Source organism: Eschrichtius robustus, chromosome 8 (assembly GCF_028021215.1).
Source record: "Eschrichtius robustus isolate mEscRob2 chromosome 8, mEscRob2.pri, whole genome shotgun sequence".
Lineage (NCBI taxonomy): Eukaryota > Metazoa > Chordata > Mammalia > Artiodactyla > Eschrichtiidae > Eschrichtius > Eschrichtius robustus.
This window is the reverse complement of record NC_090831.1, coordinates 115,820,150-115,847,878: the sequence shown is the minus strand read 5'-3', so window position 1 is coordinate 115,847,878 and position 27,729 is coordinate 115,820,150. Positions and strand designations below refer to the sequence as shown.

Genomic DNA, 27,729 nt, shown 5'->3' with positions numbered 1-27,729 from the left:
TAATTGCTTATTTGGAATAGGCTAATCAAGAGAAGTCTAGTATAGGAAATGTCTAGTGAATTTTGGGTTTCGACTTCCTTGTATAGGAAGGTGCCAGAAATTAGGCCTGCCTTTTTGCATTCTTTTTCATTTGGAAACTAATCCAAGAGCTAACTTCCTTAAGTTGTCATCCTTCTTGAACAAGATTCTTATTTGGATGTTTCTGACAGCTTAGGGAAATTCATGTCAGATCGGTGGCAGGCTTCCAGAATGCTTTTGCGTGGCAGGCCTGTGACAGCACACCTGTGTCTCTGTTAGATTGGGTGGCAACAGAAGCCACTGTCTCGATCCTCACGTGCTGTCATGCTCACCCTGGTAGGTGGTCGCCAGAACCCTGGTCTGGCCGCGAGGTGGGGTTTAGCCTCCTTGTAGCTCACCTTGGCCAGGTAGGGGCAGGAAGAACCCTTGGCCTCTGACCTGCTGGCAAGTCCCTCTTTCTTGCCTCCTCACCACCCAGCTGCCTTTAGGAAGGCTCATTGCCAATGCATTTCAAGATCAGTATCACTAGAGTGAAAATTATGTGTTTTCCTATTTTCAAGACCAGTGCCTTAGGCATAACAGTTGGGAAGACCAGAAGGCTTTCCCCTGTCAGGTGGTGCCATCAGGCACACTTTTCTTTAACAACACCAAATGGACCATATTTTAACTGCTCGAGTAGTGAAAACATAATCTCAAAATTGTAACATATTAGTAATAACAAATACATAGTTCTATGGTAAATACAGAGAATGGAACAATCTTATCAGTAACACTTCTTATTACGAGCCCCCCAAAAGGAACAAGCAACATATCTGATATCAACTAAATAGAAAATTAAATAGATCTGCCTCTATGGAATTATTTTCATCTGTATTGCCATCCCTTTAGCTAGAAGATGCTAGAATCTCTAAGGACATATCACAGTCTTAAGTTTCATTATAGGCTGGCTTTGGTCTCACTGTACAGATATGACCAAGGTCAGCAAGGGTTGATGGGGAGGGGAAAAGGTAAGGTATTTTTTTCTCTAAAGTTACCAGAAACTACATTGGCTGATTTGATAAGTAATTTTGAGTTGATCAAAATCAAGATTAAAAGGTCCCTTTTTAAGCATACCTTTTCCTCTTGCATTTTTCCTGATTTTTCATTGCAATTGAAACAGACTGATAAGCGTCCTGTGATGCCCATGTGTCAAAATCCAAAAAAAATCATTTTTTGAAAAATTATACCCACACAGATACTTTTATGATCATGTCCATAAAAGGAGGAAGAAGGGAAAGCTAAACTTTATCATCAGATCCTTTAGATCCAGGAACTCTTAGGAAGTGAGTGTTTTAGTTTAATCAGTGGTAAACCAGCCATTAGCAAGGAAACTAAAGCTTTCTGTGCAGATACCTTTTCTTCCACCTCTAAAACAAGAGCTAAGTACATTGGAGAGGGTGACCAGATTGAGCTTAGGAAGTTGGGCCTCGACCCTGAAGACAGGGGGCTGCACTGGGGCAGACACCCCTGAAATCCTGGGCGTTACGTCTGCCCCCACAAGACCAGCCCAGTCCTGGGTCACAGCCCTGTGCCCTCTCCTGAGAGCCCTGACTACTCCCTTTGTCCCGCTGGGGGTGGGTGCACGGAGCCAGGCCAGAGCCCAGAGAAGACCAGGCTGCTGCCCGCCCCCCCCGCCCCCCGTCTGTGTCGCAGCTAACTGAAAGAGAGAGCTCCACAGGCAGCCGCTTCTGCAGTCACATTAAGTCTGAGTGCCCTGGCCCTTTACCTGTTTTACGGAGACTTGGGCAGAGCTGGTGTTTCTAGACAGTTGAGCTCCTCGGAAGGAGCTGCCGGGTCTAAGCCTCTCCATGAGCGTGCGTGGCTTTGTCGTTCCAGAAACGTCTCCACCTGTGAGGTGTCCTCCTCTCAGGCCGTCAGCTCCCCGCAGCGGTCCAAGCGTGTCAAGGAGAACACGCCTCCGCGCTGCGCCCTGGTGCACAGCAGCCCGGCCTGCAGCTCCTCCGTCACGTGCGGCTGGGGCGACGGGGCCTCCAGCACCACCAGGGAGCGGCAGCGGCAGACGATCGTCATTCCTGACACCCCCAGCCCCACGGTCAGCGTCATCACCATCAGCAGCGACACGGATGAGGAGGAGGAGCAGAAGCATGCCCCCGCCAGGTGAGGCTGTGCCACCTTCAGACTCCAGGACGGAGCGGAGTTGCGTTTCCGTCTCGCACAGAGACAGTTACGGTGGATCTGGACCACCTTCCATCGTCCAGCGTGATGACCCCTCTCTCCCGGCCCCTGAATTTTGGCTTTGCCGTGTCCTGGAGCCCTAAGGTGATTTCAAGGGAATGTCAAAGAGATTTTCCATAATTGTTGAAAGCCGAAATAATTTTGGGTCACTTTGGTCTTAAAAAATAGTTACAGGCCCTTTACATTTGGGGGACGTGAGACCATAAAAATCAGGCACACGGTGCCAGTGTATTTCAACCCTCGTACGCTTAAAAATCTCTGCCTCAGGCTATTGAATTTATTCCTAGTTGGTCAGGCTATTTCTCTAACACTGCCTTGGCTCTCTCAGAATTTGAGGTAATTGTCCAATTAATCAGAAAGTTTCCTGTGTCTGATTAACGCGGTCTATCAAACTGCCAGTTGGCTCTTCACCCAGAGAGCATTACTGTTTATTCCAAAGTAGTAAGAACTCATTTTAGTCTCTGTATGCTTCCTGGGGAGAGGGAGGAAATATTTATTATATTTGCGAGACTTTTCACCCTAGTGCCAGAGCCTCTTTTCTACATTTTCCAGCCAGACTGCAGCGGAGTGCGGTGTAAGCTTGGGCTGTCTGAGGGTCCCCCGGAACTTGCTCCTCTGAACAGTCGGTCCCCTGGCCTTCAGCACCCCCAGGCCTCGGGACCTTGTAGATCCAAAGTCTCACAGTCCCAACCTGCTGGCTCCTCCCTTTGGGACCCAGGACCTGGGAAGGGAGGCCTGCCCCACGCTGCCAGTCAGCGCACATCCCATGACCTGATGTGAAGCTTAACATTCACAGTTAGGCCCAAATTACTAATTCCTGATTGGATACAAAGTCCCTGATTATAATCACAAATCCTTGTGATTAGATAATAAATTCCTACACTTAAAATCATTACAAGATATGCAGATAGACTGATTCAAACATTCTCACTACAGCTATTTCTTCCTGCACAGGGCATCCCCTTCCCATCTTTATAATGAACTCAGCGTCTTATCTTCTCATGATAGGGCTAGTGTATCTCTCATTCCAGTGTCCTCTTTAATGGCCCAGCCTAGTCTTCAGTGTGTCTCAGAGAAGCATATCATGGAGTATTTCTGGTCCTAGCATTGGGCCAGGCGCTAGAGGGACCACGGGGCTGGGGGGATGGGGCTCAGTGCTTCATTCCCAGGCTGCCTGTTCCAGAACTGGGCTCAGTTTCCTTTTGGAGAACAGTCCCAAGTTGAGTCAATACCCCATCCTGCCCAGTGCCTCGTGCCTCGCAGGCCCTTCCCAAAGAGAAAGGCTCCTCACGGCTCCGGCCCGGCCCCTGGCCTGGAGTAGCTTGTGCACACATTTGTAGCATCAGGCACGAGAGGGACCAGCAACCTCACACAGCCCTTTGCCACAACTGGAAAAAGGCGATTTTAAAATCTGACAATTGACTAGATTGGAATATCATTTTGACATTTGAATTGACACAGAATCTCGACCTGTGTGCTCAGGAGAGAACTGAATAGTGGGTCTGAGGAGAAGGAGGATGAGAGAGCCATCTCTCCACCTGTCAAGGCCGCTGCCGGGGCCGTGAGCGCAAAGCGAGCCAAAGCACAGGCTACTTCCGCAGCAGCTCAGGGGCCCAGAAAGAAGAGAACTGCAGTACCTGACAGCATGTGAGGACCCTGGTGACTTCACAGATGAGTCAAGACTTAGGGGAGGGCAGGGCGGGAGCTGACTGGCAGGTGCGTGTGTAAGCGACAACCACAGACAGCGACAGGGGGCTGCTGAGTACCAGAGCTTCATACAGTGGAAAATGCAGGGGACGGCCCGCCTGCCCAGGGGAACGAAACGCACCGGAGAGGTTCCGCCAAATGGGGGAAGCTGCAGGCTGAGGCCAGCGCGTAATCGAGACGGGTGTCAGCTGTGCACAGGTGTGACGGGAGGCGCGCAGAATGAGATGATAGTGTTTTCTGGAGGGATCAAATGACTCTTGCCTTAAAGGAATGTTTTAGGACCCAGGAAGACAGGAAGGTGTATTTGAGTCTGAGGAGGATCAAACAGAAACCAGTAGCTATTTTATTCATAGCGAAACCACCGTGTAATGTGGCCACGTTAATGTGACTGCATTTTGTAATGAGAAAAAAAACGGGGAAATACGATTACTCGTTCTTAGATATCAGAATTTTTATTTGTTTATTTATTTATTTATTTATTTATTTTTGGCTGTGTTGGGTCTTCGTTTCTGTGCGAGGGCTTTCGCTAGTTGTGACAAGTGGGGGCCACTCTTCATCGCGGTGCGCGGGCCCCTCAGTGTCGCGGCCTCTCTTGTTGCGGAGCACAGGCTCCAGACGCGCAGGCTCAGCAGTTGTGGCTCACGGGCCCAGTTGCTCCGCGGCATGTGGTATCTTCCCAGACCAGGGCACGAACCCGTGTCCCCTGCATTGGCAGGCAGATTCTCAACCACTGCGCCACCAGGGAAGCCCTAGATATCAGAATTATGGCAAAATTTAACACAGTAAATATTTATTGGCCCCACTGGTAAGATATTACGCTCGGAACCACAGGTGCTACATAAATAAGGTAGACAGCCTCTGTCCTCAGGAGGTTTGCAGGGTAATAAGCCAGGTAAGACGTGTGCAAATCATCATAACACAAAACAGAATATCGGCCCCCTAAAAACTAGCAGAGGACTGTGGGGATTCAAAGGGGAAATAGCTTGAGGAAGTAGCAGGGGAGAGGAGGCTTTTCAAGGTCAAAGGTCCTGATGGGTGTGGACAGTGGGTAGAGGAGGTGAGACTGCAAATTCCAGCGAGATAGGTGGCGGGCGGAGCCTCAGAGGTGGGCAGAGGGGATCAAGAGCACGTGGGGCCACTGATCAGAGAGAAAGCAGGAGACAAGGAAAAAAGGGATTTCAGATTGGAAAGGGAGATCTGAGGGTCTCCCCTTAGGTGGGCGTGGCCAGCTTTGCGAGGAGGTGCTGAGGAGCTGGTGGGAAAGCATCAGTCCTGGGAAAACAAGGACGTGCCCCCAGGTGCAGCCCACGGGGGAGCCTCCCAGCGGCCCTCCAGCTGGAAGCTTCTCTACCTGTCAGTGCTCCAGCGTGAACCGTGGAGACTTCCCTCCTAGACCCTGACCGTTCTCGTTCCCAAACCTGATTTCTCCCAGCCGTGAGCATCGTGATTCTGATCTTCTGTGTTCCTGACCTCATTTCCTATTTGCGGCTCACCCCCAGTGCTAGCCCTGTAACCCTGCCTGAAATGCCGATCACCCCCCCTCACGTGACTCAGCCTCAACACAGCAGCCAGAGAGCGGGGTGGGGGGCGATGATGCTCACAGGGACGGTGAGCGCGGACCACGTGGCGGCGTCTTTTAGAGCCGACGTGAGACAGATGATGGTAAATCCACCCTTTTTAGGACTAAGCTTGTCACTAAATCTCCAGGACCAGCTGATAATTGCCTGGAATTTTCAGAAGAATGCCAAAGCAAAGTCATCATTCCCGACCCCCAGTGTGTGGCACTGTTCATTGCCAGATTAGATGGATAGTCAGCAATTCCTCCTTGTAAGGAGGACTCCAGAGCGTGAGGGGCAGGCTGGGGGCGAGTGAAGTAGAGAGGAGGGGAGTCATAACAAACATTCCCCAGGTGTTCTCACCTGCACTTTCTGTGCATCATTCGATGGAATATACAAGGCCCAGGTGTTCTCACCTGCACTTTCTGTGCATCATTCGACGGAATATACAAGGCCAGTAGTTGTAGTCCCATTTGATAGATGAGGAAACTGAGGCCCGAGAAAGGTAAGTGACTCACCCAGATTCACAAAGGTTCTAAGTAGCAGAATTAGGATTCAGGTTCTGTGACATTGAGGAAATGGCAGTCTTAATTACTGGCAAAAATAATTGATTTCTCTTCAGTCATTAATTCAACACATTATAAATTGTGTCCTGTGCTTCCTCTGACCACCACCATGCCCACACCCATGGTCACACCCACTGTGTGCAGGGCACCAGGCCAGGGCAGTGGGAGAGTCCAGGCTACGTTCACTGAGCCCTGACTGGGGCCAGGCGTCGATTGGTCAGAGTGCTGGGGCTCTAGCAGCAGGCAGGGCAGAAGTCAGCTCTTCTCATTCTTTAAGAAGATTTGAAAAAGTGAGGAGGCCAAGAAAGACCCAGCAGCCTCCTCTTTCTCGATGTTGGACGAGGGGGCTCTGTGGTCATGGCTAGAGAATTTGCCTACAGATAGCAAACAGATATTTTTCTGGGTACCCCAGGATTAGGAAGTAGATCCAGTCTTATTTTAAATATATATAAATGATTTTGATTAGAGGAGCATTTGACTGTCCACACGTGCTGAATAAGCTATCTTTTCTCCCTTGAACTTTCCTTGGAGAAAGCTTATAGGTGCACGTCTTATTCAGACCCTTCTGCCAGCCTTGCCTTGTGCTGCAACTGTCTTTTAGGGGCCATGAGGCTACATCATACAGTCTTCCAAAGTGTGTGACCAGAGTGGCTCATATCAGCTGATCAATTAGAAGTCATTTTGCCCAGTCTCCATTATTCATTCATTTATCTGTTCATTCAGTTATCTGACTATTTCTGGTAGACGGGGTTCATTTACTTCGGTCATCAGGGCACTGCTATATTCTGCATCACTTTGGGAGTGTGTTACAGCTAATGTGACCAAAATGTGAACTTCAATAGAAGATTGATTCATCAGAATCACTTAAGTATTTTAAACAGGGATCACTCTGAAAATGTTTATGAAAAAAAAAATGTGACCCTAAATGTTCTTCTTTACACTAAATTGAAAATCTAGAGAAATTACTATAGAAAAGGCACAGTCAGGAAGGTGATGGACTGCTGCTCAAAAGACAGCCTGAAAAATTAACATCCACTTAACAGGGGAAAAGCGTGCATGCCCACTTAGGCCAGCATTGTGCTGTGCTAGTGGCATCAGAGTCAAGCTCGAGGGAAGAAGCAAAGGACCCAACTCACAGTGCCATTTGGAGGGCTTGTGGCTTCGCGGTGTTAAGTTACACCCCACAGATGAACAGAGGATGTTTTGTCGAGGGAACTCTACTGCATCTTCATTACAGGGTTACGTTCAAAACACCCCAGTGGGGGTCTTCCCTGGTGGCTCAGTGGTTAAGAATCCGTCTGCCAATGCAGGGGACATGCGTTCGAGCCCTGGTCCGGGAAGATCCCACATGCCCCGGAGCAACTAAGCCCATGCGCCACAACTACTGAGCCTGTGCTCTAGAGCCCGTGAACCACAACTACTGAGCCCACGTGCCACAACTGCTGAAGCCTGCTCGCCTAGAGCCCGTGCTCCGCAACAAGAGAAGCCACTGCAATGAGAAGCCCACACACTGCCACGAAGAGTAGCCCCCGCTCGCCGTAACTAGAGAAAGCCTGCGCGCAGCAACGAAGACCCAACACAGCCAAAAATAAATAAATAAATCAATAAATAAATCTATTTAAAAAAAAAAAAACACCCCAGTGGTTAAGGGGCTGCATTTTATGAAAAGGCTTTGTTTTGAAGAGGAGACACTGCACCGGACTGTCCCCAGCCACCTGTCCTAACACTGCCGCACGTTACAAAGCTTTCACAGACGTGTAGCGACTTCCTGGTGGCCTCCCTGCCTTCTGCAGGGCAGAGGGAGGAGGGCGGGAGCAGGTTGGGAAGCACAGGGCAGAGCCATGCCCAGCAGATGGACCCAGCGTGGTCAGGAGAGACTCGCAGGCTGGAGCGCAGGAGGTGGAGGGAGAGTGGACACCTGCTGCTGTGCGTGATGCGTGAGGACTGGGGCCAGCCTTGGCTCCTTCTAGGCCCTGTTTCAGATTTCTCCAGAAGGTAGTCATGTAAAAAGTGACCGTAGTGGTGACATGGATGTGTGTGTGTGTGTGTGTATGTTGAGAGACATACACATAGATATAAACATGTGGATAATGTAACGCGAATGTAATGTATGCACCAAATTTAAAATGTAGATTTTTTTGGTTCTCACTAAGGACTTTAAATTGGAAGCCACATGATACATCGGAAGGAGCACACTGGCCTGGTGGCATCGTCGCCCGGCCCCTCTTTTCACATGAAGGGCTGGTTAAAAGCAGTCGGCCTTGTATTTATTTCTAGCTGGGTGGAGAGGGAGTGGGCACAGCATAGCGAGCCGTGCGCACGCCTGTGCAGGTGGCCGGGTCGGCAGCTGTCACCTCCATCAGCTGGGACAGCTGTCCATGCGAACCACGCCGTGACCCATGCTTGGAGGAGACCACCGTCACCAACTGTGCCCCTGGTGGAACCAGCAGGAGCAGTCTCAGTTGCCTTATGTTCTCAGTCTCGTGGGTAGCAGGGGGCTGCGTAGCTAGTGATTAAAAGGGAGTGCAGGCTCTGGACAACCCAACAGTGAAAAAAATAACAGCCTAATTTAAAAGTGAGCTAAGGACTTGGACTGACGTTTCTTAAAAGAAGACACGTACGGGGCCAACAGCCATATGAAAACTGCTCAACGTTACTCGTGATAAGGGAAATGCAAACCAAAACCATGATGAGATATCACCTCACACCTGTCGGGATGGCTATTATCAAAAAGAAAAGATAACGAGTGTTGACGAGGAGGATGTGGAGACACTGGAACTCTTGTGCACTGTTGGTGGGAATATGAATTGGTGCAGCCGCTATGGAAAACAGTATGGAAGTGCCTCAAAAAAATTAAAAATAGAGCTGCCATATGATCTAGCAGTCCCACTTCTGAGTATTTATCCAAAAGAATGGAAATCAGGACCTCAAAGAGATAGCCACTCCCATGTTGATTGCAGCATTAGTCACAATAGCCGAGACGTGGAAACAACCTAAGTGTCCATCAGATGAATGGGTAAAGAAAATGTGGCGTGTGCATACAGTGGAATTCTGTTCAGCCTTAAAAAGAAGGAAATTGTGCAATATGCAAAAAACCTCTTACGTGAGCTATCTAAAAGAGTCAAATTCACAGAATCAAAGAGTGGAATCTCGGTTGCCAGGGACTGTGGGTAGGGGGAAATGGGGAGTCACTGATCAACAGGCATACACTTCAGTTGAGATGAATAAGCTCTACAGATCTGTACAGCGTCACAGCCATAGTCATCGCTACTGTATTGTATACTTAGAATTTTAAGAAGGTAGATCTCATGTTGCATATTCTTACCACAATAAAATAAAATTTTTTAAAATAAATAAACTAAGACCACACTTAGTCACAAATAGAAAAAGAAGAAGAATGCTAGCTCTTGGTTCCAGCCTGACTTTGCCCCTAACCAGCTGTGTGACCTTGAACAACCAAGTGACCTAAGCTCTCCACATCTGAAGTTTGTTGTTCTTAAAATGAAAGTTGTAATATTCTTCACCTCGTAGTTTTGCTGTGAGGATTAGAGGGGATAAAACATGCAGAGGACTTTGAACAGTAGTTGTGCATTCAGTAAACGTTTCCTGTATTTAGTAATCAATGCCATAGTAACAGAAGAGCAGTATTTTTTACATATAGCATTGATTATGGCATCAGAGGCATGAAATCAGTCATGGAAAGTTCATTGGTGGAGATGAGTTTTGACTCAGGTCTTGGAGGACGGAATTGACGGTGATTGACAAATGGAAATCAGAAGCACATTCCGGTTAGGGTCCTGCAGAGAAGGGGTCACAGATTTGTGTATGATCCTCCAGCAGTGTTTTCTCCATTGGGGCTGACTTCTTTACTTAGCTCCTTATTTCTTTTCATCATTTTAAAATGATGAAAATCATCTATTGCCATGACAGCACAAGGCAGTCATGAACTCTGGCAGCTTTGTTTCTTATTTGGAAGTGATGTTCTGTTGAGACCACTTAAGCAAGCATCTCTCATTCTTCTGCTATCACTGTCTCTCACTTCCATTACCAGTTCATAATGGGATTGATAAGCTATCAATGATAATTAGACACTACAGTGGGATGAAGCCCAGTAGAATAGACACGTAGGAGCCAAAAGAACCCATAGTAGTAATGTCAAATGTGTGCTCATTTTTTTTAATATAATTTTTAAGTGATTAGCTTTTTTTTTTTTTTTTTTAATTTATTTTTAGCTGCGTTGGGTCTTCGTTGCTGCACGCGGGCTTTCTCTATTTGTGGCGAGCGGGGGCTACTCTTCCTTGTGGTGCGCAGGCTTCTCATTGTGGTGGCTTCTCTTATTGCGGAGCACGGGCTCTAGGCGCAGGGGCTTCAGTAGTTGTGGCTCGTGGGCTCTAGAGCGCAGGCGCAGTAGTTGTGGTGCACAGGCTTAGTTGGTCCGCGGCATGTGGGATCTTCCTGAACCAGGAATCGAACCCCTATCCCCTGCATTGGCAGGTGGATTCTTAACCACTGTGCCACCAGGGAAGCCCGTGTGCTCATGTTTTAAACGGACTCATTTAACAGTTTCTCATTTGTTCTCTAATCTGCATAGTACATCAGGTAGAGCACAGAGATTTCTAACAATAGAAGAGATTAAAAACAGAGCTGTCAAATTAATTCACCTTTTCCAAACCTGTCACATGTAAATCCAAAGAGGTAGATAAATCAGCATTAGACTGTGTTGTACCTATCTGCTCCTTGGGCATGGGGACTGCCAGATCAGAAAAAAGGGATGGGACCCATGAAGAGTTCGGAGAGGTTTTCTCCCACACTCCTTGGTATAGATGACAAGATACTGACATGCAGAATTCCTCAACATTTCCGTCGGGAGATGGCCCTCAATTCTGAGGGGTCATCTAGAGCAAGATGTCAGTTGTTACAAGATTTTTGCCAGAAAGCCTTCCTTCAGTGACAAGAAGCTCACCGATTCATTAAGCGGCCCATTGTATGTTCAGATAATTCCAGTTGTCAGAGAATTTGTACTCGTTATCGAGCTGAAGCTTCTCCACAATTTCTAAAATTGAGTGAAGAATTCCAAATATGTCCAACTTGAATTTTATTGCAGCTTGGCCAGACTTAGTGGTGTGTGTGTGGGTGTATGTGTGTGTTTAATTTGCTCATTTTCTAAACTATTCAGAACCTAAGGAGGATATATCGTCAGCAGGAATTGTCTGGGTCTGGGTCTACATATAAGGTACACTTACTAAAAGGATTTATTTTCTCTCCAAATTAGGAGTAAAGTGAATCCTATTTTAAGTGTCTTTAATAATCTTTAAGGGACCATCACAGTGGCTCCTTTAAGGCCACTCTCCCTAACGGATGTCATAGCAGGTTAGAGCTGGAGGGACATCCAGGGTCACCCCAATATCCAGGCCACCGCCCGAGGTCACACCAATAAATGGACAGCCGCGCCAGGACTAGAGCACGAGCTCCCAGGACACATTTGGGAGCAGCCAGCCTCTGTTCTTCGCGTGGGGTCCGCCACCCACAGACCACGCGTCTGCAGCAGAACATTTCTGCGTTTTGCGAGATGACCAGATGAGTCAGTGTGTGTGTGTGTGTGTCGTTTAATCAGGCAGAACTGGCTGCAACCGAAGCTGAGCGTGAAGGGCAGGACACTCAGAGCTGCGTGCTCATGGCCCCCAGCGCTGACCCTGGTCCTGGGAGCGTTTTGTGATGGTGCCGGGGGTGGAGGTGGAGGGCTGGGCGTTCCTTTAACAGCATCTTATTACACGACAGACTGCTTGCAGACCAGCCCCGCCCCCCCCACAGAAAGCAGCTGCAGGTTTCGCCTGTCTGTGTTTTTTTAAGGCGGCTCTTCTTCCTCCCAGGGCTCCTCCCAGTTCCACAGCTTTCCACAGCTCTTGCTGCCCTTGGGTCCCTTGTCCCTACTTTCCAGGCATGGGGACCTTTCCCTGGCGCCCCACTTTCTAGTTCTTTTGCCAGATCTCAGTCTTCCCCTCCCCGCTGATCCTATTTGCTTCCTTTTATTTATTTATTTATTTATTTATTTATTTATTTATTTATGGCTGTGTTGGGTCTTCGTTGCTGCGCATGGTCTTCCTCTAACTGTGGTGAGCGGGGGCTACTCTTCATTGTGGTGCACGGGCTCCTCATTGTGGTGGCTTTTCTTGTTGCAGAGCGTGGGCTCTAGGCACACGGGCTTCAGTAGTTGTGGCACGTGGGCTCAGTAGTTGTGGCTCGCAGGCTTAGTAATTGTGGCTCGCGGGCCCTAGAGCCACGGGCTTCAGTAGTTGCAGCACACAGTCTCAGTAGTTGCGGCTCGCGGGCTCTAGGGCACAGGCTCAGTAGTTGTGGCGCACGGGTTTAGCTGCTCTGCGGCATGTGGGATCTTCCCGGACCAGGGCTCGAACCCATGTCCCCTGCGTTGGCAGGCGGATTCTCAACCACTGCGCCACCAGGGAAGCCTGCTTTCTTGTTTCTGAATAAGCATATGGACTTTTTAAAACTTGAGATAGAATTTGCTTGCCATACAGTTCACCCATTTAAAGTGTACAATTAAATGGTTTTTGGCCTATTACATTAATTTTTTAAGTTGTGGTACTACATATATAATAAAATTTGCCATTTTAACCATTTTTAAGTGTACAATTCAGCGACATTAAATACATTCACAGTGTGTGCAGCCATCACCACTATTTCCAAAACTTTTCATTCACCTCAAACAGAAACTCTGTACCCATTAAGCAGTAACTCCCCAAACTCCTCTTCCCTCAGCCCCTGGTAACCTCTAATCTACGTCTGTCTCTATGAGTTTGCCTATTCTAGGAACCTCATATAAGTGGAATCACACAGTATCTGTCCTTTTGTGTCTGGCTTATTTCACTTAGCGTAATGTTTTCAAGGCTCATCCGTATTGTAGCATGTATCAGAACTTTATTCGTTTTTATAGCTGAATAATATTCCATTGTGTGGATATATCACATTTTGTTTATCCATTGACCAGTTGATGGGCACTGAGGTTATTTCCACCTTTTGGCTATTGTGAATAATGCTGCAGTGAACGTTAGCATACAAGTATCTGTTAGTTTCTGCTTTCAGTTCCTTTTCGTACTTAACCTAGAGCAGAATTGCTGGGTCATATGGTAACCATTTACCTCAAAGTATCTTTGAGCAACAAGCATGTGGGCTTTTTGCATTTAAACTGTTATAAGTAGGAAGTGTAGTTCTTTATTAATTAAGATATATCCATTTTATCAAAGTTAGCATGAAGAACTATAAATATATGCAGTCAGTTCATTCCTCACCTTCTTTTGAGTTCTTAATTATCATCTGCACAGCTCATTTGACAGTTCATCGTGAAAGTCTTTATGACATCCCTTCTCTTTAACTGATTATTTTAAAGCTTTTACTGTTTAACTTGTCATGTTTTTATACAGTCCCCCACTGAGATGTTAATCTCCTCCAAGAGCGGAGACATGTATTATATTTCTTTATACAGAAATTCCCTGTAGCACCTAGCATAGATCTCTAAGATACCTAACTGATGAGTTTTAACTTCTTTCATATCAATCTCTGGTTTATTCCTAGACTAGAAACTTTTCCAGCAAGTATGTACCTTCATAGAATTCATTTTGCCTAGAGATGTTTTTTGCAAACCTGTTTTCACCTGTTTTTAAATGAAGTAACACTAATAGTAATAATAATGATAGAAGCTAGCTTTTTTTTTTAATTGGAGTATAGTTGCTTTACAATGTTGTGTTAGTTTCTGCCACACAGCGAAGTGAATCAGCCATATGCATACATACATCCCCTCCCTCTTGGACCTCCCTCCTGCCCCTACCCCCCCCCCCCAATCCCACCCAACTAGGCCATCACAGAGCACCAGACTGATCTCCCTGTGCTATACGGCAGGTTCCCACTAGCTATCTGTTTTACACATGGTAGTGTATTTATGTCAAACCTAATCTCCCAATTCATCCCACCCTCCCCTCCCCGCCGTGTCCACACGTCTGTTCCCTACGTCTGCCTTTCTATTCCTGCCCTGCAAATAGGTTCATCTATACCGTTTTTCTAGATTCCACATATATGCATTAATATACGATACTTGTTTTTCTCTTTCTGACTTACTTACTTTACTCTGTATGACAGATTCTAGGTCCATCCACATCTCTACAGATGACCCAATTTCATTTCTTTTTATGGCTGAGTAATATTCCATTATATATATGTACCACATCTTCTTTATCCATTCATCTAGAAGCTAGTTTTTATAGTATACTTACTGTGTGTCGTGCACCATCCAAAGCACTTTCCATGTATTTTCTCACTTGCTTCTCAAAACAAGCCTGTGACATAGGTACTATTAATATACATCTTACTGATAAGGAGACTGAATCGCTCAGAGGTTGAACAGCTACACACACCACCAGCACATGCTGAAGTTAGACATCTGTCTGCCGGGCGTGTGTGCTTATCCACAGACACAGTTAGGGAGGGGACCCTTCTACCCTGAACTGGGGAGGACAGAATATGCAGCCCCAGAAGAATTATCTGGCCCAGATGTCAGCAGGGCAGGGTTCAGGGAGCAGGGCGTCAGGCCTCCTGCAGGCTCACTCCCAGCCCCTCAGCCTTTTGTAGGCTAGCAGCCCTGCTGTCCTCCCACTTCCTGGGGCTCGAGTTCCTCATTTCTCTGCCGCCCTTAGTGGTGGTAGGATTGATCTTGGAATGTGGCCTGTGGCTGGCTGTGTGACCTTGGGCAAGACACCTGGAGGGGGCGTTGTGGCTGCATTAGGTGCTCTATAAATACCAGCTTCTTCTCTTAGCAAAGTAGTTGCAAACTGACCGTCTTATTTAGGCAATCGATATTTCTTAAAAATAGACGATCGATATACAAAAATAGATGAAAATCCATTTTTAAAACCTTCCCAATAAGCAACAAATTCCATATCCGTCATCCCACCAGCCTCTCACTAGCTTGGAGGCAGACAGAATTGGTTCCCAAAGGAACCAAACGTAAATATCTCCGGAAAAAATGTGCTGGCCCAGAGCCATCCAAAGCCAGTTCCTCCCTATCAGCGTATTAAGTCTCAGTTATAGGATGAAGACCAGGGATTCAGAGCCACGCCCTCACCGACTCAGCATCTCTGCCCTCACCCAGACGCGGTGCCGGTCCCCCACCCCATCTTCGCCCAGGCAGAGGGGAAGCTGCAGGAGGGCCGGGCCTCTCCTGAGAAGGGGACTCAGAGGTCTTGGGTCGCTGCTGTGTGTGGGATTAGCGTGCTCAGAGCCTCACTCTCTCCCGTCCCTCTCACAGCGTCCCGGTTCCTCTTGGATGTCCTGTTCCCTCCTGCCTAAATTGGCTGGGTCTTCCAGGTCCCGAGCCTCACAAGCTTATGTTGTTCCCTTCCCGGCGGTGTGTTTCTCCTACACCTGGGCCTCAGGTTGCCTGGGTCTGGCTGGGTTCTCTGTTTGCTTTCGTGTGCCCTTCCAGTGGCTCAGAGGGCACTGCCACACAGCTCTGTGCTGCACGCACCTCCCCGGTAGGTCAGCTGAGCCCGGCTGCACAGGGGACAGCCCAGGCCTGCCCGGAAGTTTCTCTCGCCCCCATTTCCAGAAGCTTCTGTGGGCCCCGCTCCAGCCCCTTCTCCCATCCTCACATATACCCCCACCCCCACTGGTCAGACTGGTGACACTTGTGCCTCCCCGTTAGGGTTCTGGAGAGCAGAAGTCACATTCCTACCCCGTCTCCGGCTCTGCCTGCCCCTGCCCCTGCCCCAGAGCACAGAGAGGCTCTTCGCCGTCAGTTTGGTGTCTCCCTCCCCAGCCTCTCACAGTCCTGGTTTCTCCCTTTCCGTCTCCAGCCCTGTATCCAAGCAGAGAAAAAACGTCATCAGCTGTGTCACGGTCCACGACTCTCCCTACTCCGACTCCTCCAGCATCACCAGCCCCTACGCCGTGCAGCACCGCTCCGGGCACGGCGCCACCACCTTCGACACCAAGGGGAGCCTGGAGTCGCACTGCACCGGGAACCCCCGGACCATCATCGTGCCGCCCCTGAAAACCCAGGCCAGCGAGGCGCTGGTGGAGTGTGATAGCCTGGGGCCAGGTAATTTGGGGCCGGGGCGGCCAGCAGCATCTCTCCGGACGCTGGTTTTCTGGTTCCCTGCTGCTCGCCATCTTGTTACGGGAGAGCTACTAAGCCCCGGGTGGTAGTAGATCCTCACCCAAGGATCCTGTTCAAGAAGACTCCTTGTTGTCAGCCCAGGAGGCCAGAGCTGACCTCACATCTGTCAGAAAAGGTCCTCCCTGTGATGGCCACCTCACTTCTAAACTGTATCTCATGAATGGATGGATGGATGGGGTAGGGAGTTTGCAAAGAGTTGGTCGCCTGAGCGAAAGCAAGCCTGGTCAGCCCTCAGTGTTTCCTACTGAGAGTGGCTTGTCTTTGCTCTCACGGGACTGTCCCTCAGGAGCCATTTGTTCTGGAATTATCCCATTTGGGCGCCCCTTAGGGTTCTCACACCTGGAGGCAATGTACCATTTTAACATTAAGGAGAGCGAGAAGGAAGCCTTTCTTTTGTAATGTGGGAGAAGGGTGAATGTGAGAGAGAAGGCGAGTAAGGGAACCGGTGTGTCCCAGGGCCGGTGCATCTGTTTAAGAAAAGATACATCTGAAAGGTGAGACTCTGGGCATTGACCCCTCAAACCTCTGCTTGCCGTGCACCCTCAAGTCCTCAGGTCGCCCCGCATGTACCCCAGTTATAAAGATCGCAGCCTTAAGTGCACACAGCTTGGTGTGAAGGGCTCTCCTGCTTAATTAACAGTGAAGGTCTCAAGACTATGTTGTTGAAAACCTCAAGACCAGCCCTTTTACCGAACAGGAAGAGAAGGAAATATTCCTTTTCATCTGTAATGTAAAATCCAAAAAGCTCCAAAAACCAGATTTTTAAGTTTACAGCAGAGTCAGTTGGTGAAACCTGACCTGAACTAACCAGAGGCTCTTTATAGTCCCTTTGTCATATTCCTGTTTGTGTCAGAGTCATACTTGTGCCACTTGGTGAAATGTCCCAGTATTCTGTAGCAGAAATAATCACTTTTTTTTAATTACGTGGTACTGCACAGGGCTCCACTGGGGGTAACCTAATATATTGAATACATACCAAATGACCTTCTAAAATCAGAAATTCTTGATTTCAAAAGTGTCTGACCCCAGGGATTTCAGGGAATTCCCTGGCGGTCCAGTGCTTCGGACTCTGCGCTCTCACTGCTGAGGGCCCGGGTTCGACCTCTGGTCGGGAAACCCAAATCCCACAAGCCACGCAGTGCGGCACGAAAAAAAAAAAAAAAGTGACACCAGGGATTTCAGATGAGAGACTGTAGACCTACAGGAGGAGACGATGCGTGCTGTAAGTCGAGGATGCCCACGTTCCAGGACATCTCAGGGGAACTCTGTGGTAGTAACCGTCCCTTTACACTTCAGGACGCTGGTCTATAAGAGTCGGCTCCGGGTAGACCTTACGCAGGTCCTCTAGGAATTGATAAAGCGGGGGGAAAGGTAGCTGGTGCTGAACTTCCCTTGGCCTTTTAAATACGGTGGAGAATGCGCAAGGCAGCGGCCAGATCATCGCAGGCTAGATGTCTTCCAGCTCGGAACTTTGTCGGCCTGGGTGCCGGCGCCACAATGTGGAAGGTGACAAAATTGAGAGCTACTGAAATTTTACGACTAGTCCAACCCCCTAGTTAAGACAGGTCAGGGGACTGAGGGCCAACTTTGCCCCACATAACGCAACAGTTTTCTGTGGGGAACCACGACGGCGAGAGGGGGGGAGGCAGCTCTGTGGAGCCCACAGGTCACACCTTTCACGCTCCGTTGCCCGTTTCCACCATCAGCCGTCGGGCTGTGGGCCACCCGTGGCGGTTTTGAGCACTCACCCCACTGCATTTCCACAAGGACTGCTACAGCTGAAGGGCTGAGAATCTCTCAGGGATGTTTTCAACCAAAAAAAAAAAGGAAGGTTATTCTCAGTAAGGCTGCTGGTTCTAAGGCACCTAGTGCCACTGTCTCTGGGGAAGCCCATGGTATAATTTCCCAGTGTAAAGAGAGATTTATGTTCCCCTGTGAGGACACGCTGCAGGTCTTTCTAGCGACAGGCAAGGGCAGGAAGGAACTTCATTCTGGTGCCTGTCTGCCCCCAGAACGTGGTCTTTCTCAATGCTGATATCCTCTGTTAGCTCAATCGTCCTAGGCTTGGAGGAATCAAGGAAAGCAGCCTTCCTCAGCCTCCTGGGGCCCCGTTGGCCCATTTACGGCCAAGGTGAGAACCGTTTCAGCCACCTCCGCTGGGCTGCCAGGGTTCCCTGAGCCCCGTCAGGTCAGGACGGAGGCTGTGCAGGTGACGGTCCGTTTTCTCTCAGTGCTAATCCCCTCTGTGGGTCTCGGCTCAGGAAGGATCCCTATTTCTCACGTAGCCTCCTCGGGTCTCTTGGGTCAGTTAAGGTTCTTCTGGAAGGCAACAGAATGAACTGTGCACTGCCTTAAGACAAATAAGGAATTTATTGGAAGGGTGCAGGGCCGAGAGGAGGTTCAACAACTAAATCCCAGGCGGGACGGGAACCAGAACTCCTTGATCTGAGCCACTGGGGGCCCGACGCCTGCTCTCTGGACACTGCTTCACCCTGACCCAGCGACCCCTAGGCTCCCAGTTTCCCAGTCCCAGGAAACAGAACTTGCTGGTCCCAGCTTGGGGCAGACACCTGTTCCTTGAGCATCCGCTTTGGCCAGGGGACAGGGCTCAATAATAAAGACATCAACCGTAGTTAACACAGCTAACACCTTTAAGCACTTAACACGTGCCAGGTACTAAGCGTTCTACGTGCATTAACTCATGTAATCCCCACAGCGACCCTACGTGTAGTCACCATTACTTTCCCAGTTTTCCAGATAAGAAAATGGAAGCACAGAGAGGTTAACTAACTCCACCACGGCCATGCGGCAGGCCCTCCAGGGCTCACCCGGGATTGAAGCACTCTCCCACCCGCCTTGTACAGACAGGGCCACCAGGGGCCATCTGTGAACCCAGGGCTGTTCCCGGGCAGCAGATCTATGAGAGCAGCTAGACAAGGCTCGAGCAGAGAGCTCTGTACTGTCCTCCCAGCTCCGAAATACGCCTCCGGAACTTGACCTTCAGCACTTGCCTTCTCCACTCCATGGTCACTTCATTCCTCTCTGCAGGAGGAAATTACTATTTTAATCTCTTGGTCCCTTTCAGGACCCCCTCCCTGATTCTGGGGTCCCCTGCTCTGGCAACTTGACAAGCTCTGACCCCCATTTCCTGTCCCCGCGATGACGGTAGCCTGGCTCTGTCACACCCATTTCATCTGAAGCCCTCTAATCTCTTCACTTGCAGCCTCACGCTATGGATCCCTTGCACTCAGAGTTTCTCCCTCAAATATAATTACCACAAAATGCCCAGAGAGTTGAAATAGGAGCAGAGAGGTGCCATCCACAGCTGGGCCCAGGCAGCAGACACAGCTGGTGATCTGCTGCAGGGCAGGAAAGAGTTGGATGCCTGCACAGTGGCACCATGGCTGATCGACGGAGACAGAGTTCTCCTGATAGCCAGCATTTGCAGCTTCGCACCCTTCATCCTACAATGGGTCCCCCGAACCCCTCCCTCCATCCCCCAGGCTTTGGAGGGCCTTTGAGAGTCTAACCAAGCTTGGCCTGAGCACAAGACCCCGATTCCACAACGCAGGTCAGCTGTGTCCACCAAGGCCTGGCTGGCTCCTGCTGTCCTGGGAAGCTTGTGAAGAATATGAATTCCTGGCCACCCCCCGACAGGGGTGCGCTTCAGTGGGTAGGATGGGAGGGCCGCTGGGCCCCAACCCACGGTTGGATTTGGGGCCTCTATTAGGACGCGCTGCCCCCTTCCCAGTGAGGCAGCTCTCCCTTTACTTGAGGGGGACTGTTGCCTCGGGGAGGAGAAGGCTCCCCTTGACTTCACTGTGCTCCCCAGTCTCCTGTCCCCCGGTTTCTGGTTTGCCCTCACTTTTCAGCTTTCTCTACATCAACAATTATCAGCATTCTCTCTTGCCGGCCCCAGCCTCAGGCATCTCCTCTTTGACTTTGACCTCATCACCCTGGGATTCGTAATAGAATCGATCCATCCCAGTTACGTCAAGGGCCTGACCCTTATTACGTGTGCTTCATTCATTCTTAGCATCCTTCACCCCCGAGAACTGCCAGATTTGCCCATTTTACACTCGCGACCCCAGGGTACCTGATTGATATCATATTAGGCTTTTGTGTTTCCCAACGATGCTCAGCCCCAGTAAATCTTCTGAATTCTCTGCTGAACAGCACAAGAAGTAGACGTGCCTCTGAGGTCCTGTGTACGTCCTGCCGGTTCTCCCTTAGCTACCAGGGTCTCCTCTTGAACTCCCCACTCTGGGCAGCTCCCTCAAACGTGTATGGTTTTAGAGTCGGGGAGTCTGCGGAGGACAGCACAGGTTTTGGCGGATGTCTGGATTCCCTGTGCCAAAGGCTTCTTGGCAGTCACTGTGGATCACTCCCTCTTGATCTAGACAGAGCTTCAGCACAGAAACGTCTGATGTCAAGAGAGACACTTGAGAGGCAGGCGAAGAGTCGCACTTGATTCCGCACATCCTGTACCCGGGCGTACAGTCCTCTGACTTTGTCCCCTGGAGACACGAGTCCCACTCTGCCAGGAGCTGGTGTTCACAGACCACTCAGCACCGAAATTGACTAGAATGGTTTCTTTAATATAAACCTCCTCGCCCTATTCATTTTATTCCGGTGGTTTTCCCCCCTGGGACATGTAGTCCCTCTTTTGAGACTCGGTTCTCTGTACCCTGCTGCATCTGTCAGCGTGTCTCTGCATCTCGGCAGATGGCCCCCTGCTGCACCCCTGGCTGGGACACGAGGAGCTGCAGAGAGCTCTCCTTCTGTCCCTTAGACTCTCCTTATGCTTTTCGGTGTCACCAGATAGTAATTCTAAAGTCCAGCAGGGTTTGCTCCCAACCAGTGGAACAAGCCGCAGCCCGGGTGCCAGCCCAGAGTCAGCGTCGTCACCGGGTCTGGGGGCGATGCGGCTGAATGGTGATCACCCAGTCTCGGGAAAGGGTTCTTGGAAGACCACTGTTGTCCCCCAAGGAGTAGGGTCTTCCGGGCAGCTGAGGGCCCGTGACGGACCTGTGACCTTTTCCTCCTCCCAACACAGTCACCACCAGTCACCACTCGTCCTCCTACAAGTCCAAGTCCTCCAGCAACGTGACCTCCACCAGCGGTCACTCTTCAGGGAGCTCATCTGGAGCCACTGCCTACCGGCAGCAGCGGCCTCTCAATCTCAGCCAGGTAAGCCCGCCCGACAGCCGCTTGCCAGGGGCTCCAGGGTGGACCCTTGCCCACCTCCCGGAGCCTCAGCCCCTCCCGTGGCGGCAGGAGGCGCCCCGAGTGCCCTCTGGTGTTCTCGTTCTGCTGTGGGTCACCTTGGGGAAGGCGGATCCCCGATTCACAGAGAGCCGGCGCAAAGCAAAATGACTCGTCTGATGTTCCGAAGCACTTAGTGATGTGGTGCCAGAGCTTAAAAATAGGCTGGCCCACGTCTTGCTCTTTCAGCCCAGCAAAGGGTAAAACACTGCGCTTGGGCCCCATAGTCCAACCATGCTGGGCCTAGTGAGTCATTACAGTGAAGGAGGCCTCCCACAGGGACCTCAAACCCAGGAAAAGAGCCGGAGGATTCGGAGAAGGTGGGTGACGTTCAGGGGGAATGTAAACAAGACAGAGTCTCCACGGGCAGCGCTCAGTCTGTGTGTAGAGGGTCACTCGGGTCTGAGTTGCAAAGTGGACTCCGGGCCCTGTTTCCTTAGAAGCTCAGAGGTAAGATAAGGGGGAGTTTGTGTTCAGAAGCCCTTCATCGGAAGCGGTGCCCCGGGCTGTAAACCGAGGCCGCGTCTGTGTCATGACTTAGGTTCTCCAGGTGAGAGAGGGCTGCTTCATGTGTACCTGTGACTTCAGACAGCGAAGTTTCTGAGAGCCTGCAGTTTAGGGAGCAGGGCGGTGAGAGAGAAAGCAGTCTGCACTCAAAGAGGGGCTCCTTTTGACACTCCACAGCTGCAGGATGCCCTTGGGGGACCTACTGGCTCCCGTTCCCTTTGCAGCTGGCTCTGAGTGTCACCCAGCCCGGAGCATGGCTGGGCACGGCCTTCCTTCTCAGCCCAGGCTAATTGATACTTTGCGGGCGCGCGAGGGAGGTGTCTTCTGTTACGCCTGCCGCTCCTCTCCCTCCGCCTTCCCCCCGACCCCTCCTCCCCTCCTTGCTCTCCTCCCCACTCCCCGCTTCTCCCTCCTCTCCCCCGCCCCCACCCCCCACGGCCTCTCCCGTGCGTGCGCGTGTCCAGCCCTGACGACGCAGCCCTCTCCTGGTGCTTCTCCCCCTCCAGGCTCAGCAGCACATCGCCGCAGATCGCACGGGGAGCCACCGACGGCAGCAGGCCTACATCACCCCCACGATGGCCCAGGCACCATACTCCTTCCCACACAACAGCCCCAGCCACGGCACCGTGCATCCGCACCTGGCCGCCGCCGCTCACCTCCCCGCCCAGCCCCACCTCTACACCTACACGGCGCCCGCCGCCCTGGGCTCCACTGGCACCGTGGCCCACCTGGTGGCCTCCCAAGGCTCGGCGCGTCACACCGTGCAGCACACTGCCTACCCAGCCAGCATCGTCCACCAGGTGCCCGTGAGCATGGGCCCCCGGGTCCTGCCCTCGCCCACCATCCACCCGAGTCAGTATCCAGCCCAGTTCGCCCACCAGACCTACATCAGCGCCTCTCCAGCCTCCACCGTCTACACTGGATACCCACTGAGCCCCGCCAAGGTCAACCAGTACCCTTACATATAAACACTGGAAGGGGAGGGGAGGGGAGGGAGGATGGCCAGAGGGGAGGAGGGAGAGGAGGAGGGACGAGGGGGGAGCTGGGCTTTTTATACTGAAGGTGCCGCACAGAAACAATGCAAACGGGGCAGGGGAGGGGGGCAGGGACGGGACACAAATGAAACTTGAACTAGGAAGTAGGAGGACTGAGAGCGGAGAAGAGAACATTTTAAAAAGGAAGGGATTTAAGGAGGGGGGGGGAAATCTATGCTTTTTATTTTAAAAAAGAAAAAGAAAAAAAAAGAAAACGTCAGTAACAAAAAACCACAGCTCACGAACCCATTCTGCACAGACTGGAAAGGAGAAGAAGAAGAGAGCCACGGAAGATTCCAGAAATTGGGGGGGGGGGGCTGCTCAGTGTTTGAAGAACTTTATGAATTTTTCAAAGATTATTTTCATATGGCAGCAAGTGGCGTTTAAGAATTTGCTGTCAGGGACACCTGATATGATTTTTAATCTATTGGATTAAAAATCCAATAGATTTTTAATGATTGAACATAAGAATTAGGGATTTTTCCAGAACTCTAAAGGGTCAGCTACCGTCTAGAAAGGTCAGGCCGTGGCCGGAAGGAGGCTGGTATCTGGGGGCGGGTTCGGGGTTGGGGAAGCCCCGATCTGGCCCACTTGCCGGGAGCGATGGGGGCAGCCAGGCTGAAGGAGGGCCCCTGGGAGAGGAGGGCGCGTTTTCTCTTTCTGAGCACTCTGGGTAAATCCCTAAGCAATGATATTCCTCAAATGTCATTAATGATTTTTTTTCTTTCCTGAAGATTTCTTTTCTCTTTGAGTCCATCCCTCGTCACGTAGCGTAGGGCCTGCGGCGTCGCCGACACCCTGGTAGATGTCGCAGTCTGCACCTGTCTGTGCTACTTTGTGTTCACCCCCAACGATACCAAGAGACTATTCCTCAGTGTAATTGCACAAGAAGAGCGATCTCACCTAGGCACGTGACCCGCGCCGTGGTCCAGGTGCACGCGCGGGTGTCCGCGGTGCCACGCTCCTGTCCCCGGCACCGCCGCCGGCTCTCGCAGACTTGGTTTTACATCCTTCCCTCCTAGTGCCTTAGCGACCGGGGACGCGGTTGAGGGTTTACTTCCACGGTACTCCAAGAAGCCGGCTGAGGCGAGTCACATCATCTCAGCCCTTCTTCTGTGCTGTTGCAACATTTTACTCTGGTCTTTCCTCTTTTTTTTTTTTTTTTCTTTGTTTAATTTCTATTTTATTTTAATACCTGTTGTCTTTCCTGGACTGTTTGCTAGCAGAGGGGTGTCAGGCAGCTGGCAGGAGCTAGGAGAGCCCATGGATCTGGAAAGAGATGTGCGAGATGGATGGTGGTGGGTGAATCTGACGATGGTGATGGCTTTGGATGACTTTTACTTTGGAGAAAGAGCAAGAGAGACTCCCCACCCTGTACCCTCACCCAGTTCTGCCCCCAGGGTTGGGGGGGGCGTGGCTCTGCCATTCGTTGGGACCGGAGGTCCCATCTCTTTTAGGAATGTTGGCCTTGCCGGGCAGCCGCCTCCTTCCCGATGTAGAAGCATCAAAGGAGAGTAGCCGCCTTCAGCCTCCAGCCCTGGCACAGGCTTCCTGTCGCTGTCTGCGGGATGGAGAGGAGGCCTGGTACCCGGCCCAGCCCCGTGTTCTCAGACTCACCGCGCGCTTCACTCTCGCAGCCCTGCCCCCTCTCCTCTGGTTCCACCAGCTGTGTTTTGCTCTCACCGTTTTGCCGGGTCCTTCCCTCTGTAGACAACCATCAGCCGTCGTTTGCTGCTGAATCGTTCCTCGAGTTACCCAGGCCTACCCAAGGCACGCCTTCGTTTTTGGTTTTTGAGGAGTCTGGTGGGCAGAGGCTGGAGGGACATTTATGAGGGTAACCATGTGGTCCTGTACTGCACTTTGGAAAACACTCCCATGGGCAGTTCAGTTTCCAAGGAAATTTGCCCTTTGCCCTCTTTGCACCTTTGATACATTCTGGAAATTTTCTCAGGCTTTGAACACTGGTGGGGGTGAGGGCAGAGGGGTCACTCTATCCATAGCAAATTATTCTTAAAATACGTGAATGTTGGGAAACGCTATCTGGTCATCGGTGGAACTTGAAAGGGCGGTCCTAATTGTTTGATTCTTGATGCCGAGTCCATAACTGACCCCAAAGCCAAGTTTCCGAGGTGCAGAGAGATGGCTCCCAGTTTCGGACAGCAGTCCGTCCTCGTCCTCCCTCACTTTCTCTTCTCGTTCTATGGTCTCCCTTAACGATCGATCTACTGTGAAAGATGTTTTTATCGTGATATCCGACCTAATTCAGTAACGAAGCCAAGCCCTTACCTTAGCTCTTAGCTGTGAAATGTGAAATAACTCTGGAAATTTCCCCTCTCCAACCATAAATTCTACTTATCCTACAAAGAAATCGGTCCCCAGGTTGGAACCAGCCTAGTCCCGGCCTTAGGCCGGAAGGAAGGAAGGACACCACGTCCCACTCGAGGCAGGGCAGGCTCGGGCAGAGCCCCAGGTACCCAGCGGGCCTGCCAGGGAGCCATTTGCAGCAGGATAAGATTCTGTCCTCGTGGTGCCACGATCAATACGTCTTTATCCGAACATGGGGAAGTGCCGTCGTTCTGAGACAACAGAAATATGGCCCATCCAGAGAGAGTGAGGGGAGGAAAGTCTTTGGAGGACATGTGAGCCAGAGTGCTCCCAGAGCCACGCCAGCCTGGGGAACCATCTCTGTTCTGGACTCTTGGCATCCGGAGGGCAGCAGTGCCCCGTCCGATCTTCCTGCGCCCAGTTACAGAAGTCTTGGCTGCAAACGAGCCAGCATTTATGCCTTATTGGGTAGCATCCTGGACCCCCTTGTACAGTTCACTTCCAGCCCTTTCTAGATCTGATCTTTTACAGGAAAAGACAACATAGCCTTCCATTTTAAAGAAAATTATTTTGTCTACTTAAGTTGGAAGTTGCTCTTTCACCTGACGTTTTCTTTCCTTTTCTTCCAGATCAGGAATGAAAGTTTCATGCTGCTCATAAAGATAATATTATTGTACTAATTATTTTGGTTATTACCATTGTAATTATTATCATAATCATCATTTTGATATTTTAGTTGGGGTTTTAAAATGCACATTTATTCCAAGTATCTTTGTGTTTTCTCTTTAATATTTAAATTTATTTTATTATATCTGTGAGTATCTGAGTAAACAGGAGGGACATGCAGATGTCTAGTTTTGTCAGACCAAAAAACAAAAAAAAGGAAAGGAAAGATCCAGGAATTGGGAAAAAAGCTGTCAAGAAAGATCCACCACAGAACAAAAGTTTGAAGAATCAAAGCCTTTATCTCTATACAGGTCAAATTGGGCTCTGGACAACATGGTCCACGGTCACCGTCAATACTGTATTTTTCTAGATTCTCAGTGGCCTGAGAGGAGATCTGAGGAGGCATCTCCTGGGCTGAACCCTTAGCCGTGGTCCTCTCCCACGTTCCCTGCGCTTCTGAAACCTGCTAAATAGATCCTGGGCATGCCTCGCATCTGATACTGACCTGTCAAGCAAAAAAAAAAAAAAAAAAATCCCCTCTGCCCAGAGCTGACTCAGCCCCTTTCCCAAATGTCCCCCCTTTTCCCATCAGCACACCAGGAGTGTGGCTTACATCCTTCAGTGCAGAGATAACTGTCCCCTCCTAGAAGCCACTGGAGGTAACACGCTGATGGAAGGTGCTAGGCAGGTGATACCTTCCCCTGGGAAATGTCAGCCTCCCTTCCTCTCACTAACCACGCTGCCCACTTCTTCAGTGCCCCCCAAACCCCGGTACATGTTCTCAGCACACAATTGTAGGGACAAACTATGGAGCCAAAAAAAAAAAAAAAAAAAAAGGTGGAGGGTTAATAGGAGGCCAGAGGAACACTGACAAAAGTCCAGCAGCTCCTTGGACATTGCAGGCTGCTGCCCCCCTGAAATTGTTGGCCGACGGAGGGGCACAGTGGGGCCTCGCAGCCAGGTCCACGGGGCTCCAACTGTGCCCCTTAGGGCACGGTGCTGTGTGCCATGGGCTTTTTTAATCAGCTTGAGGTGCCCACACGCTGCCCACCAAACCCAGAAACTACCGGGCCCCGGGCGGGTAAAGGAAGGTCTGGAATGGCGGGCTTCACTGAAGCTAATGAAGGGAGACGCCAGGCCATGCCCAGCCCAGAGCCGCTCAGCAAACATTAGCGCCCTCCCCGAGTCGCTATCTGCCTTCCTCTTCCAGCCAAGCACAGAGCTGTGGTTCCGAAGCCCCAGGAGAAGACCCCAGTGGGAGAGGCCAGCCCCTGCCCACGCAGGGGCATCTGCCCCAACTCCCATCCTGCCCTCCAACTCCGAGCCGCCCTGGCAAATAGGATGAATAAAAGGCTGCCCGTCCCTAAGACCCAGCTCTCAAGTAGAGGGATGCCGACCTAGTCCTTATTTAGATCACAAATAACTTAGAATATCATCTGCTCTGGAATTGGCTCCATCCCTCTTTACTGAGGAAACGTGGTAAAGGCTAAAAGGGAAGGTTGAAAAGGACCATCAAGGAGAACCTCATAACTGGAGCCTTAGGAACCGCAGGTCGATTTGCTTCTGCTCGGTGGGGTCTTGCAGACCCCTCTGGGTATTTGCACCCGTATCTCTGCGCTTAGTGCCTCTTTCATGATGTTTTGGCTGTTTCCAAGGAAAGGGGT

The 27,729-nt window shown here is 50.5% G+C and overlaps 1 protein-coding gene across 2 annotated transcripts in view; it reads left to right on the top strand.

Moving 5' to 3' along the window:
* Positions 1-23,008, top strand: part of HIPK2 (homeodomain interacting protein kinase 2) — a 188,041-nt gene extending 165,033 nt beyond the window's left edge. For both annotated transcript variants that reach the window (XM_068549561.1, XM_068549559.1), the window contains exons 12-15: positions 1,894-2,175; positions 15,946-16,190; positions 21,325-21,458; positions 22,547-23,008. In XM_068549561.1, coding sequence (XP_068405662.1) covers positions 1,894-2,175; positions 15,946-16,190; positions 21,325-21,458; positions 22,547-23,008 — 1,123 coding nt within the window. The remainder of the gene's footprint in view (positions 1-1,893; positions 2,176-15,945; positions 16,191-21,324; positions 21,459-22,546) is intronic.
* Positions 23,009-27,729: the final 4,721 nt, after the last annotated feature.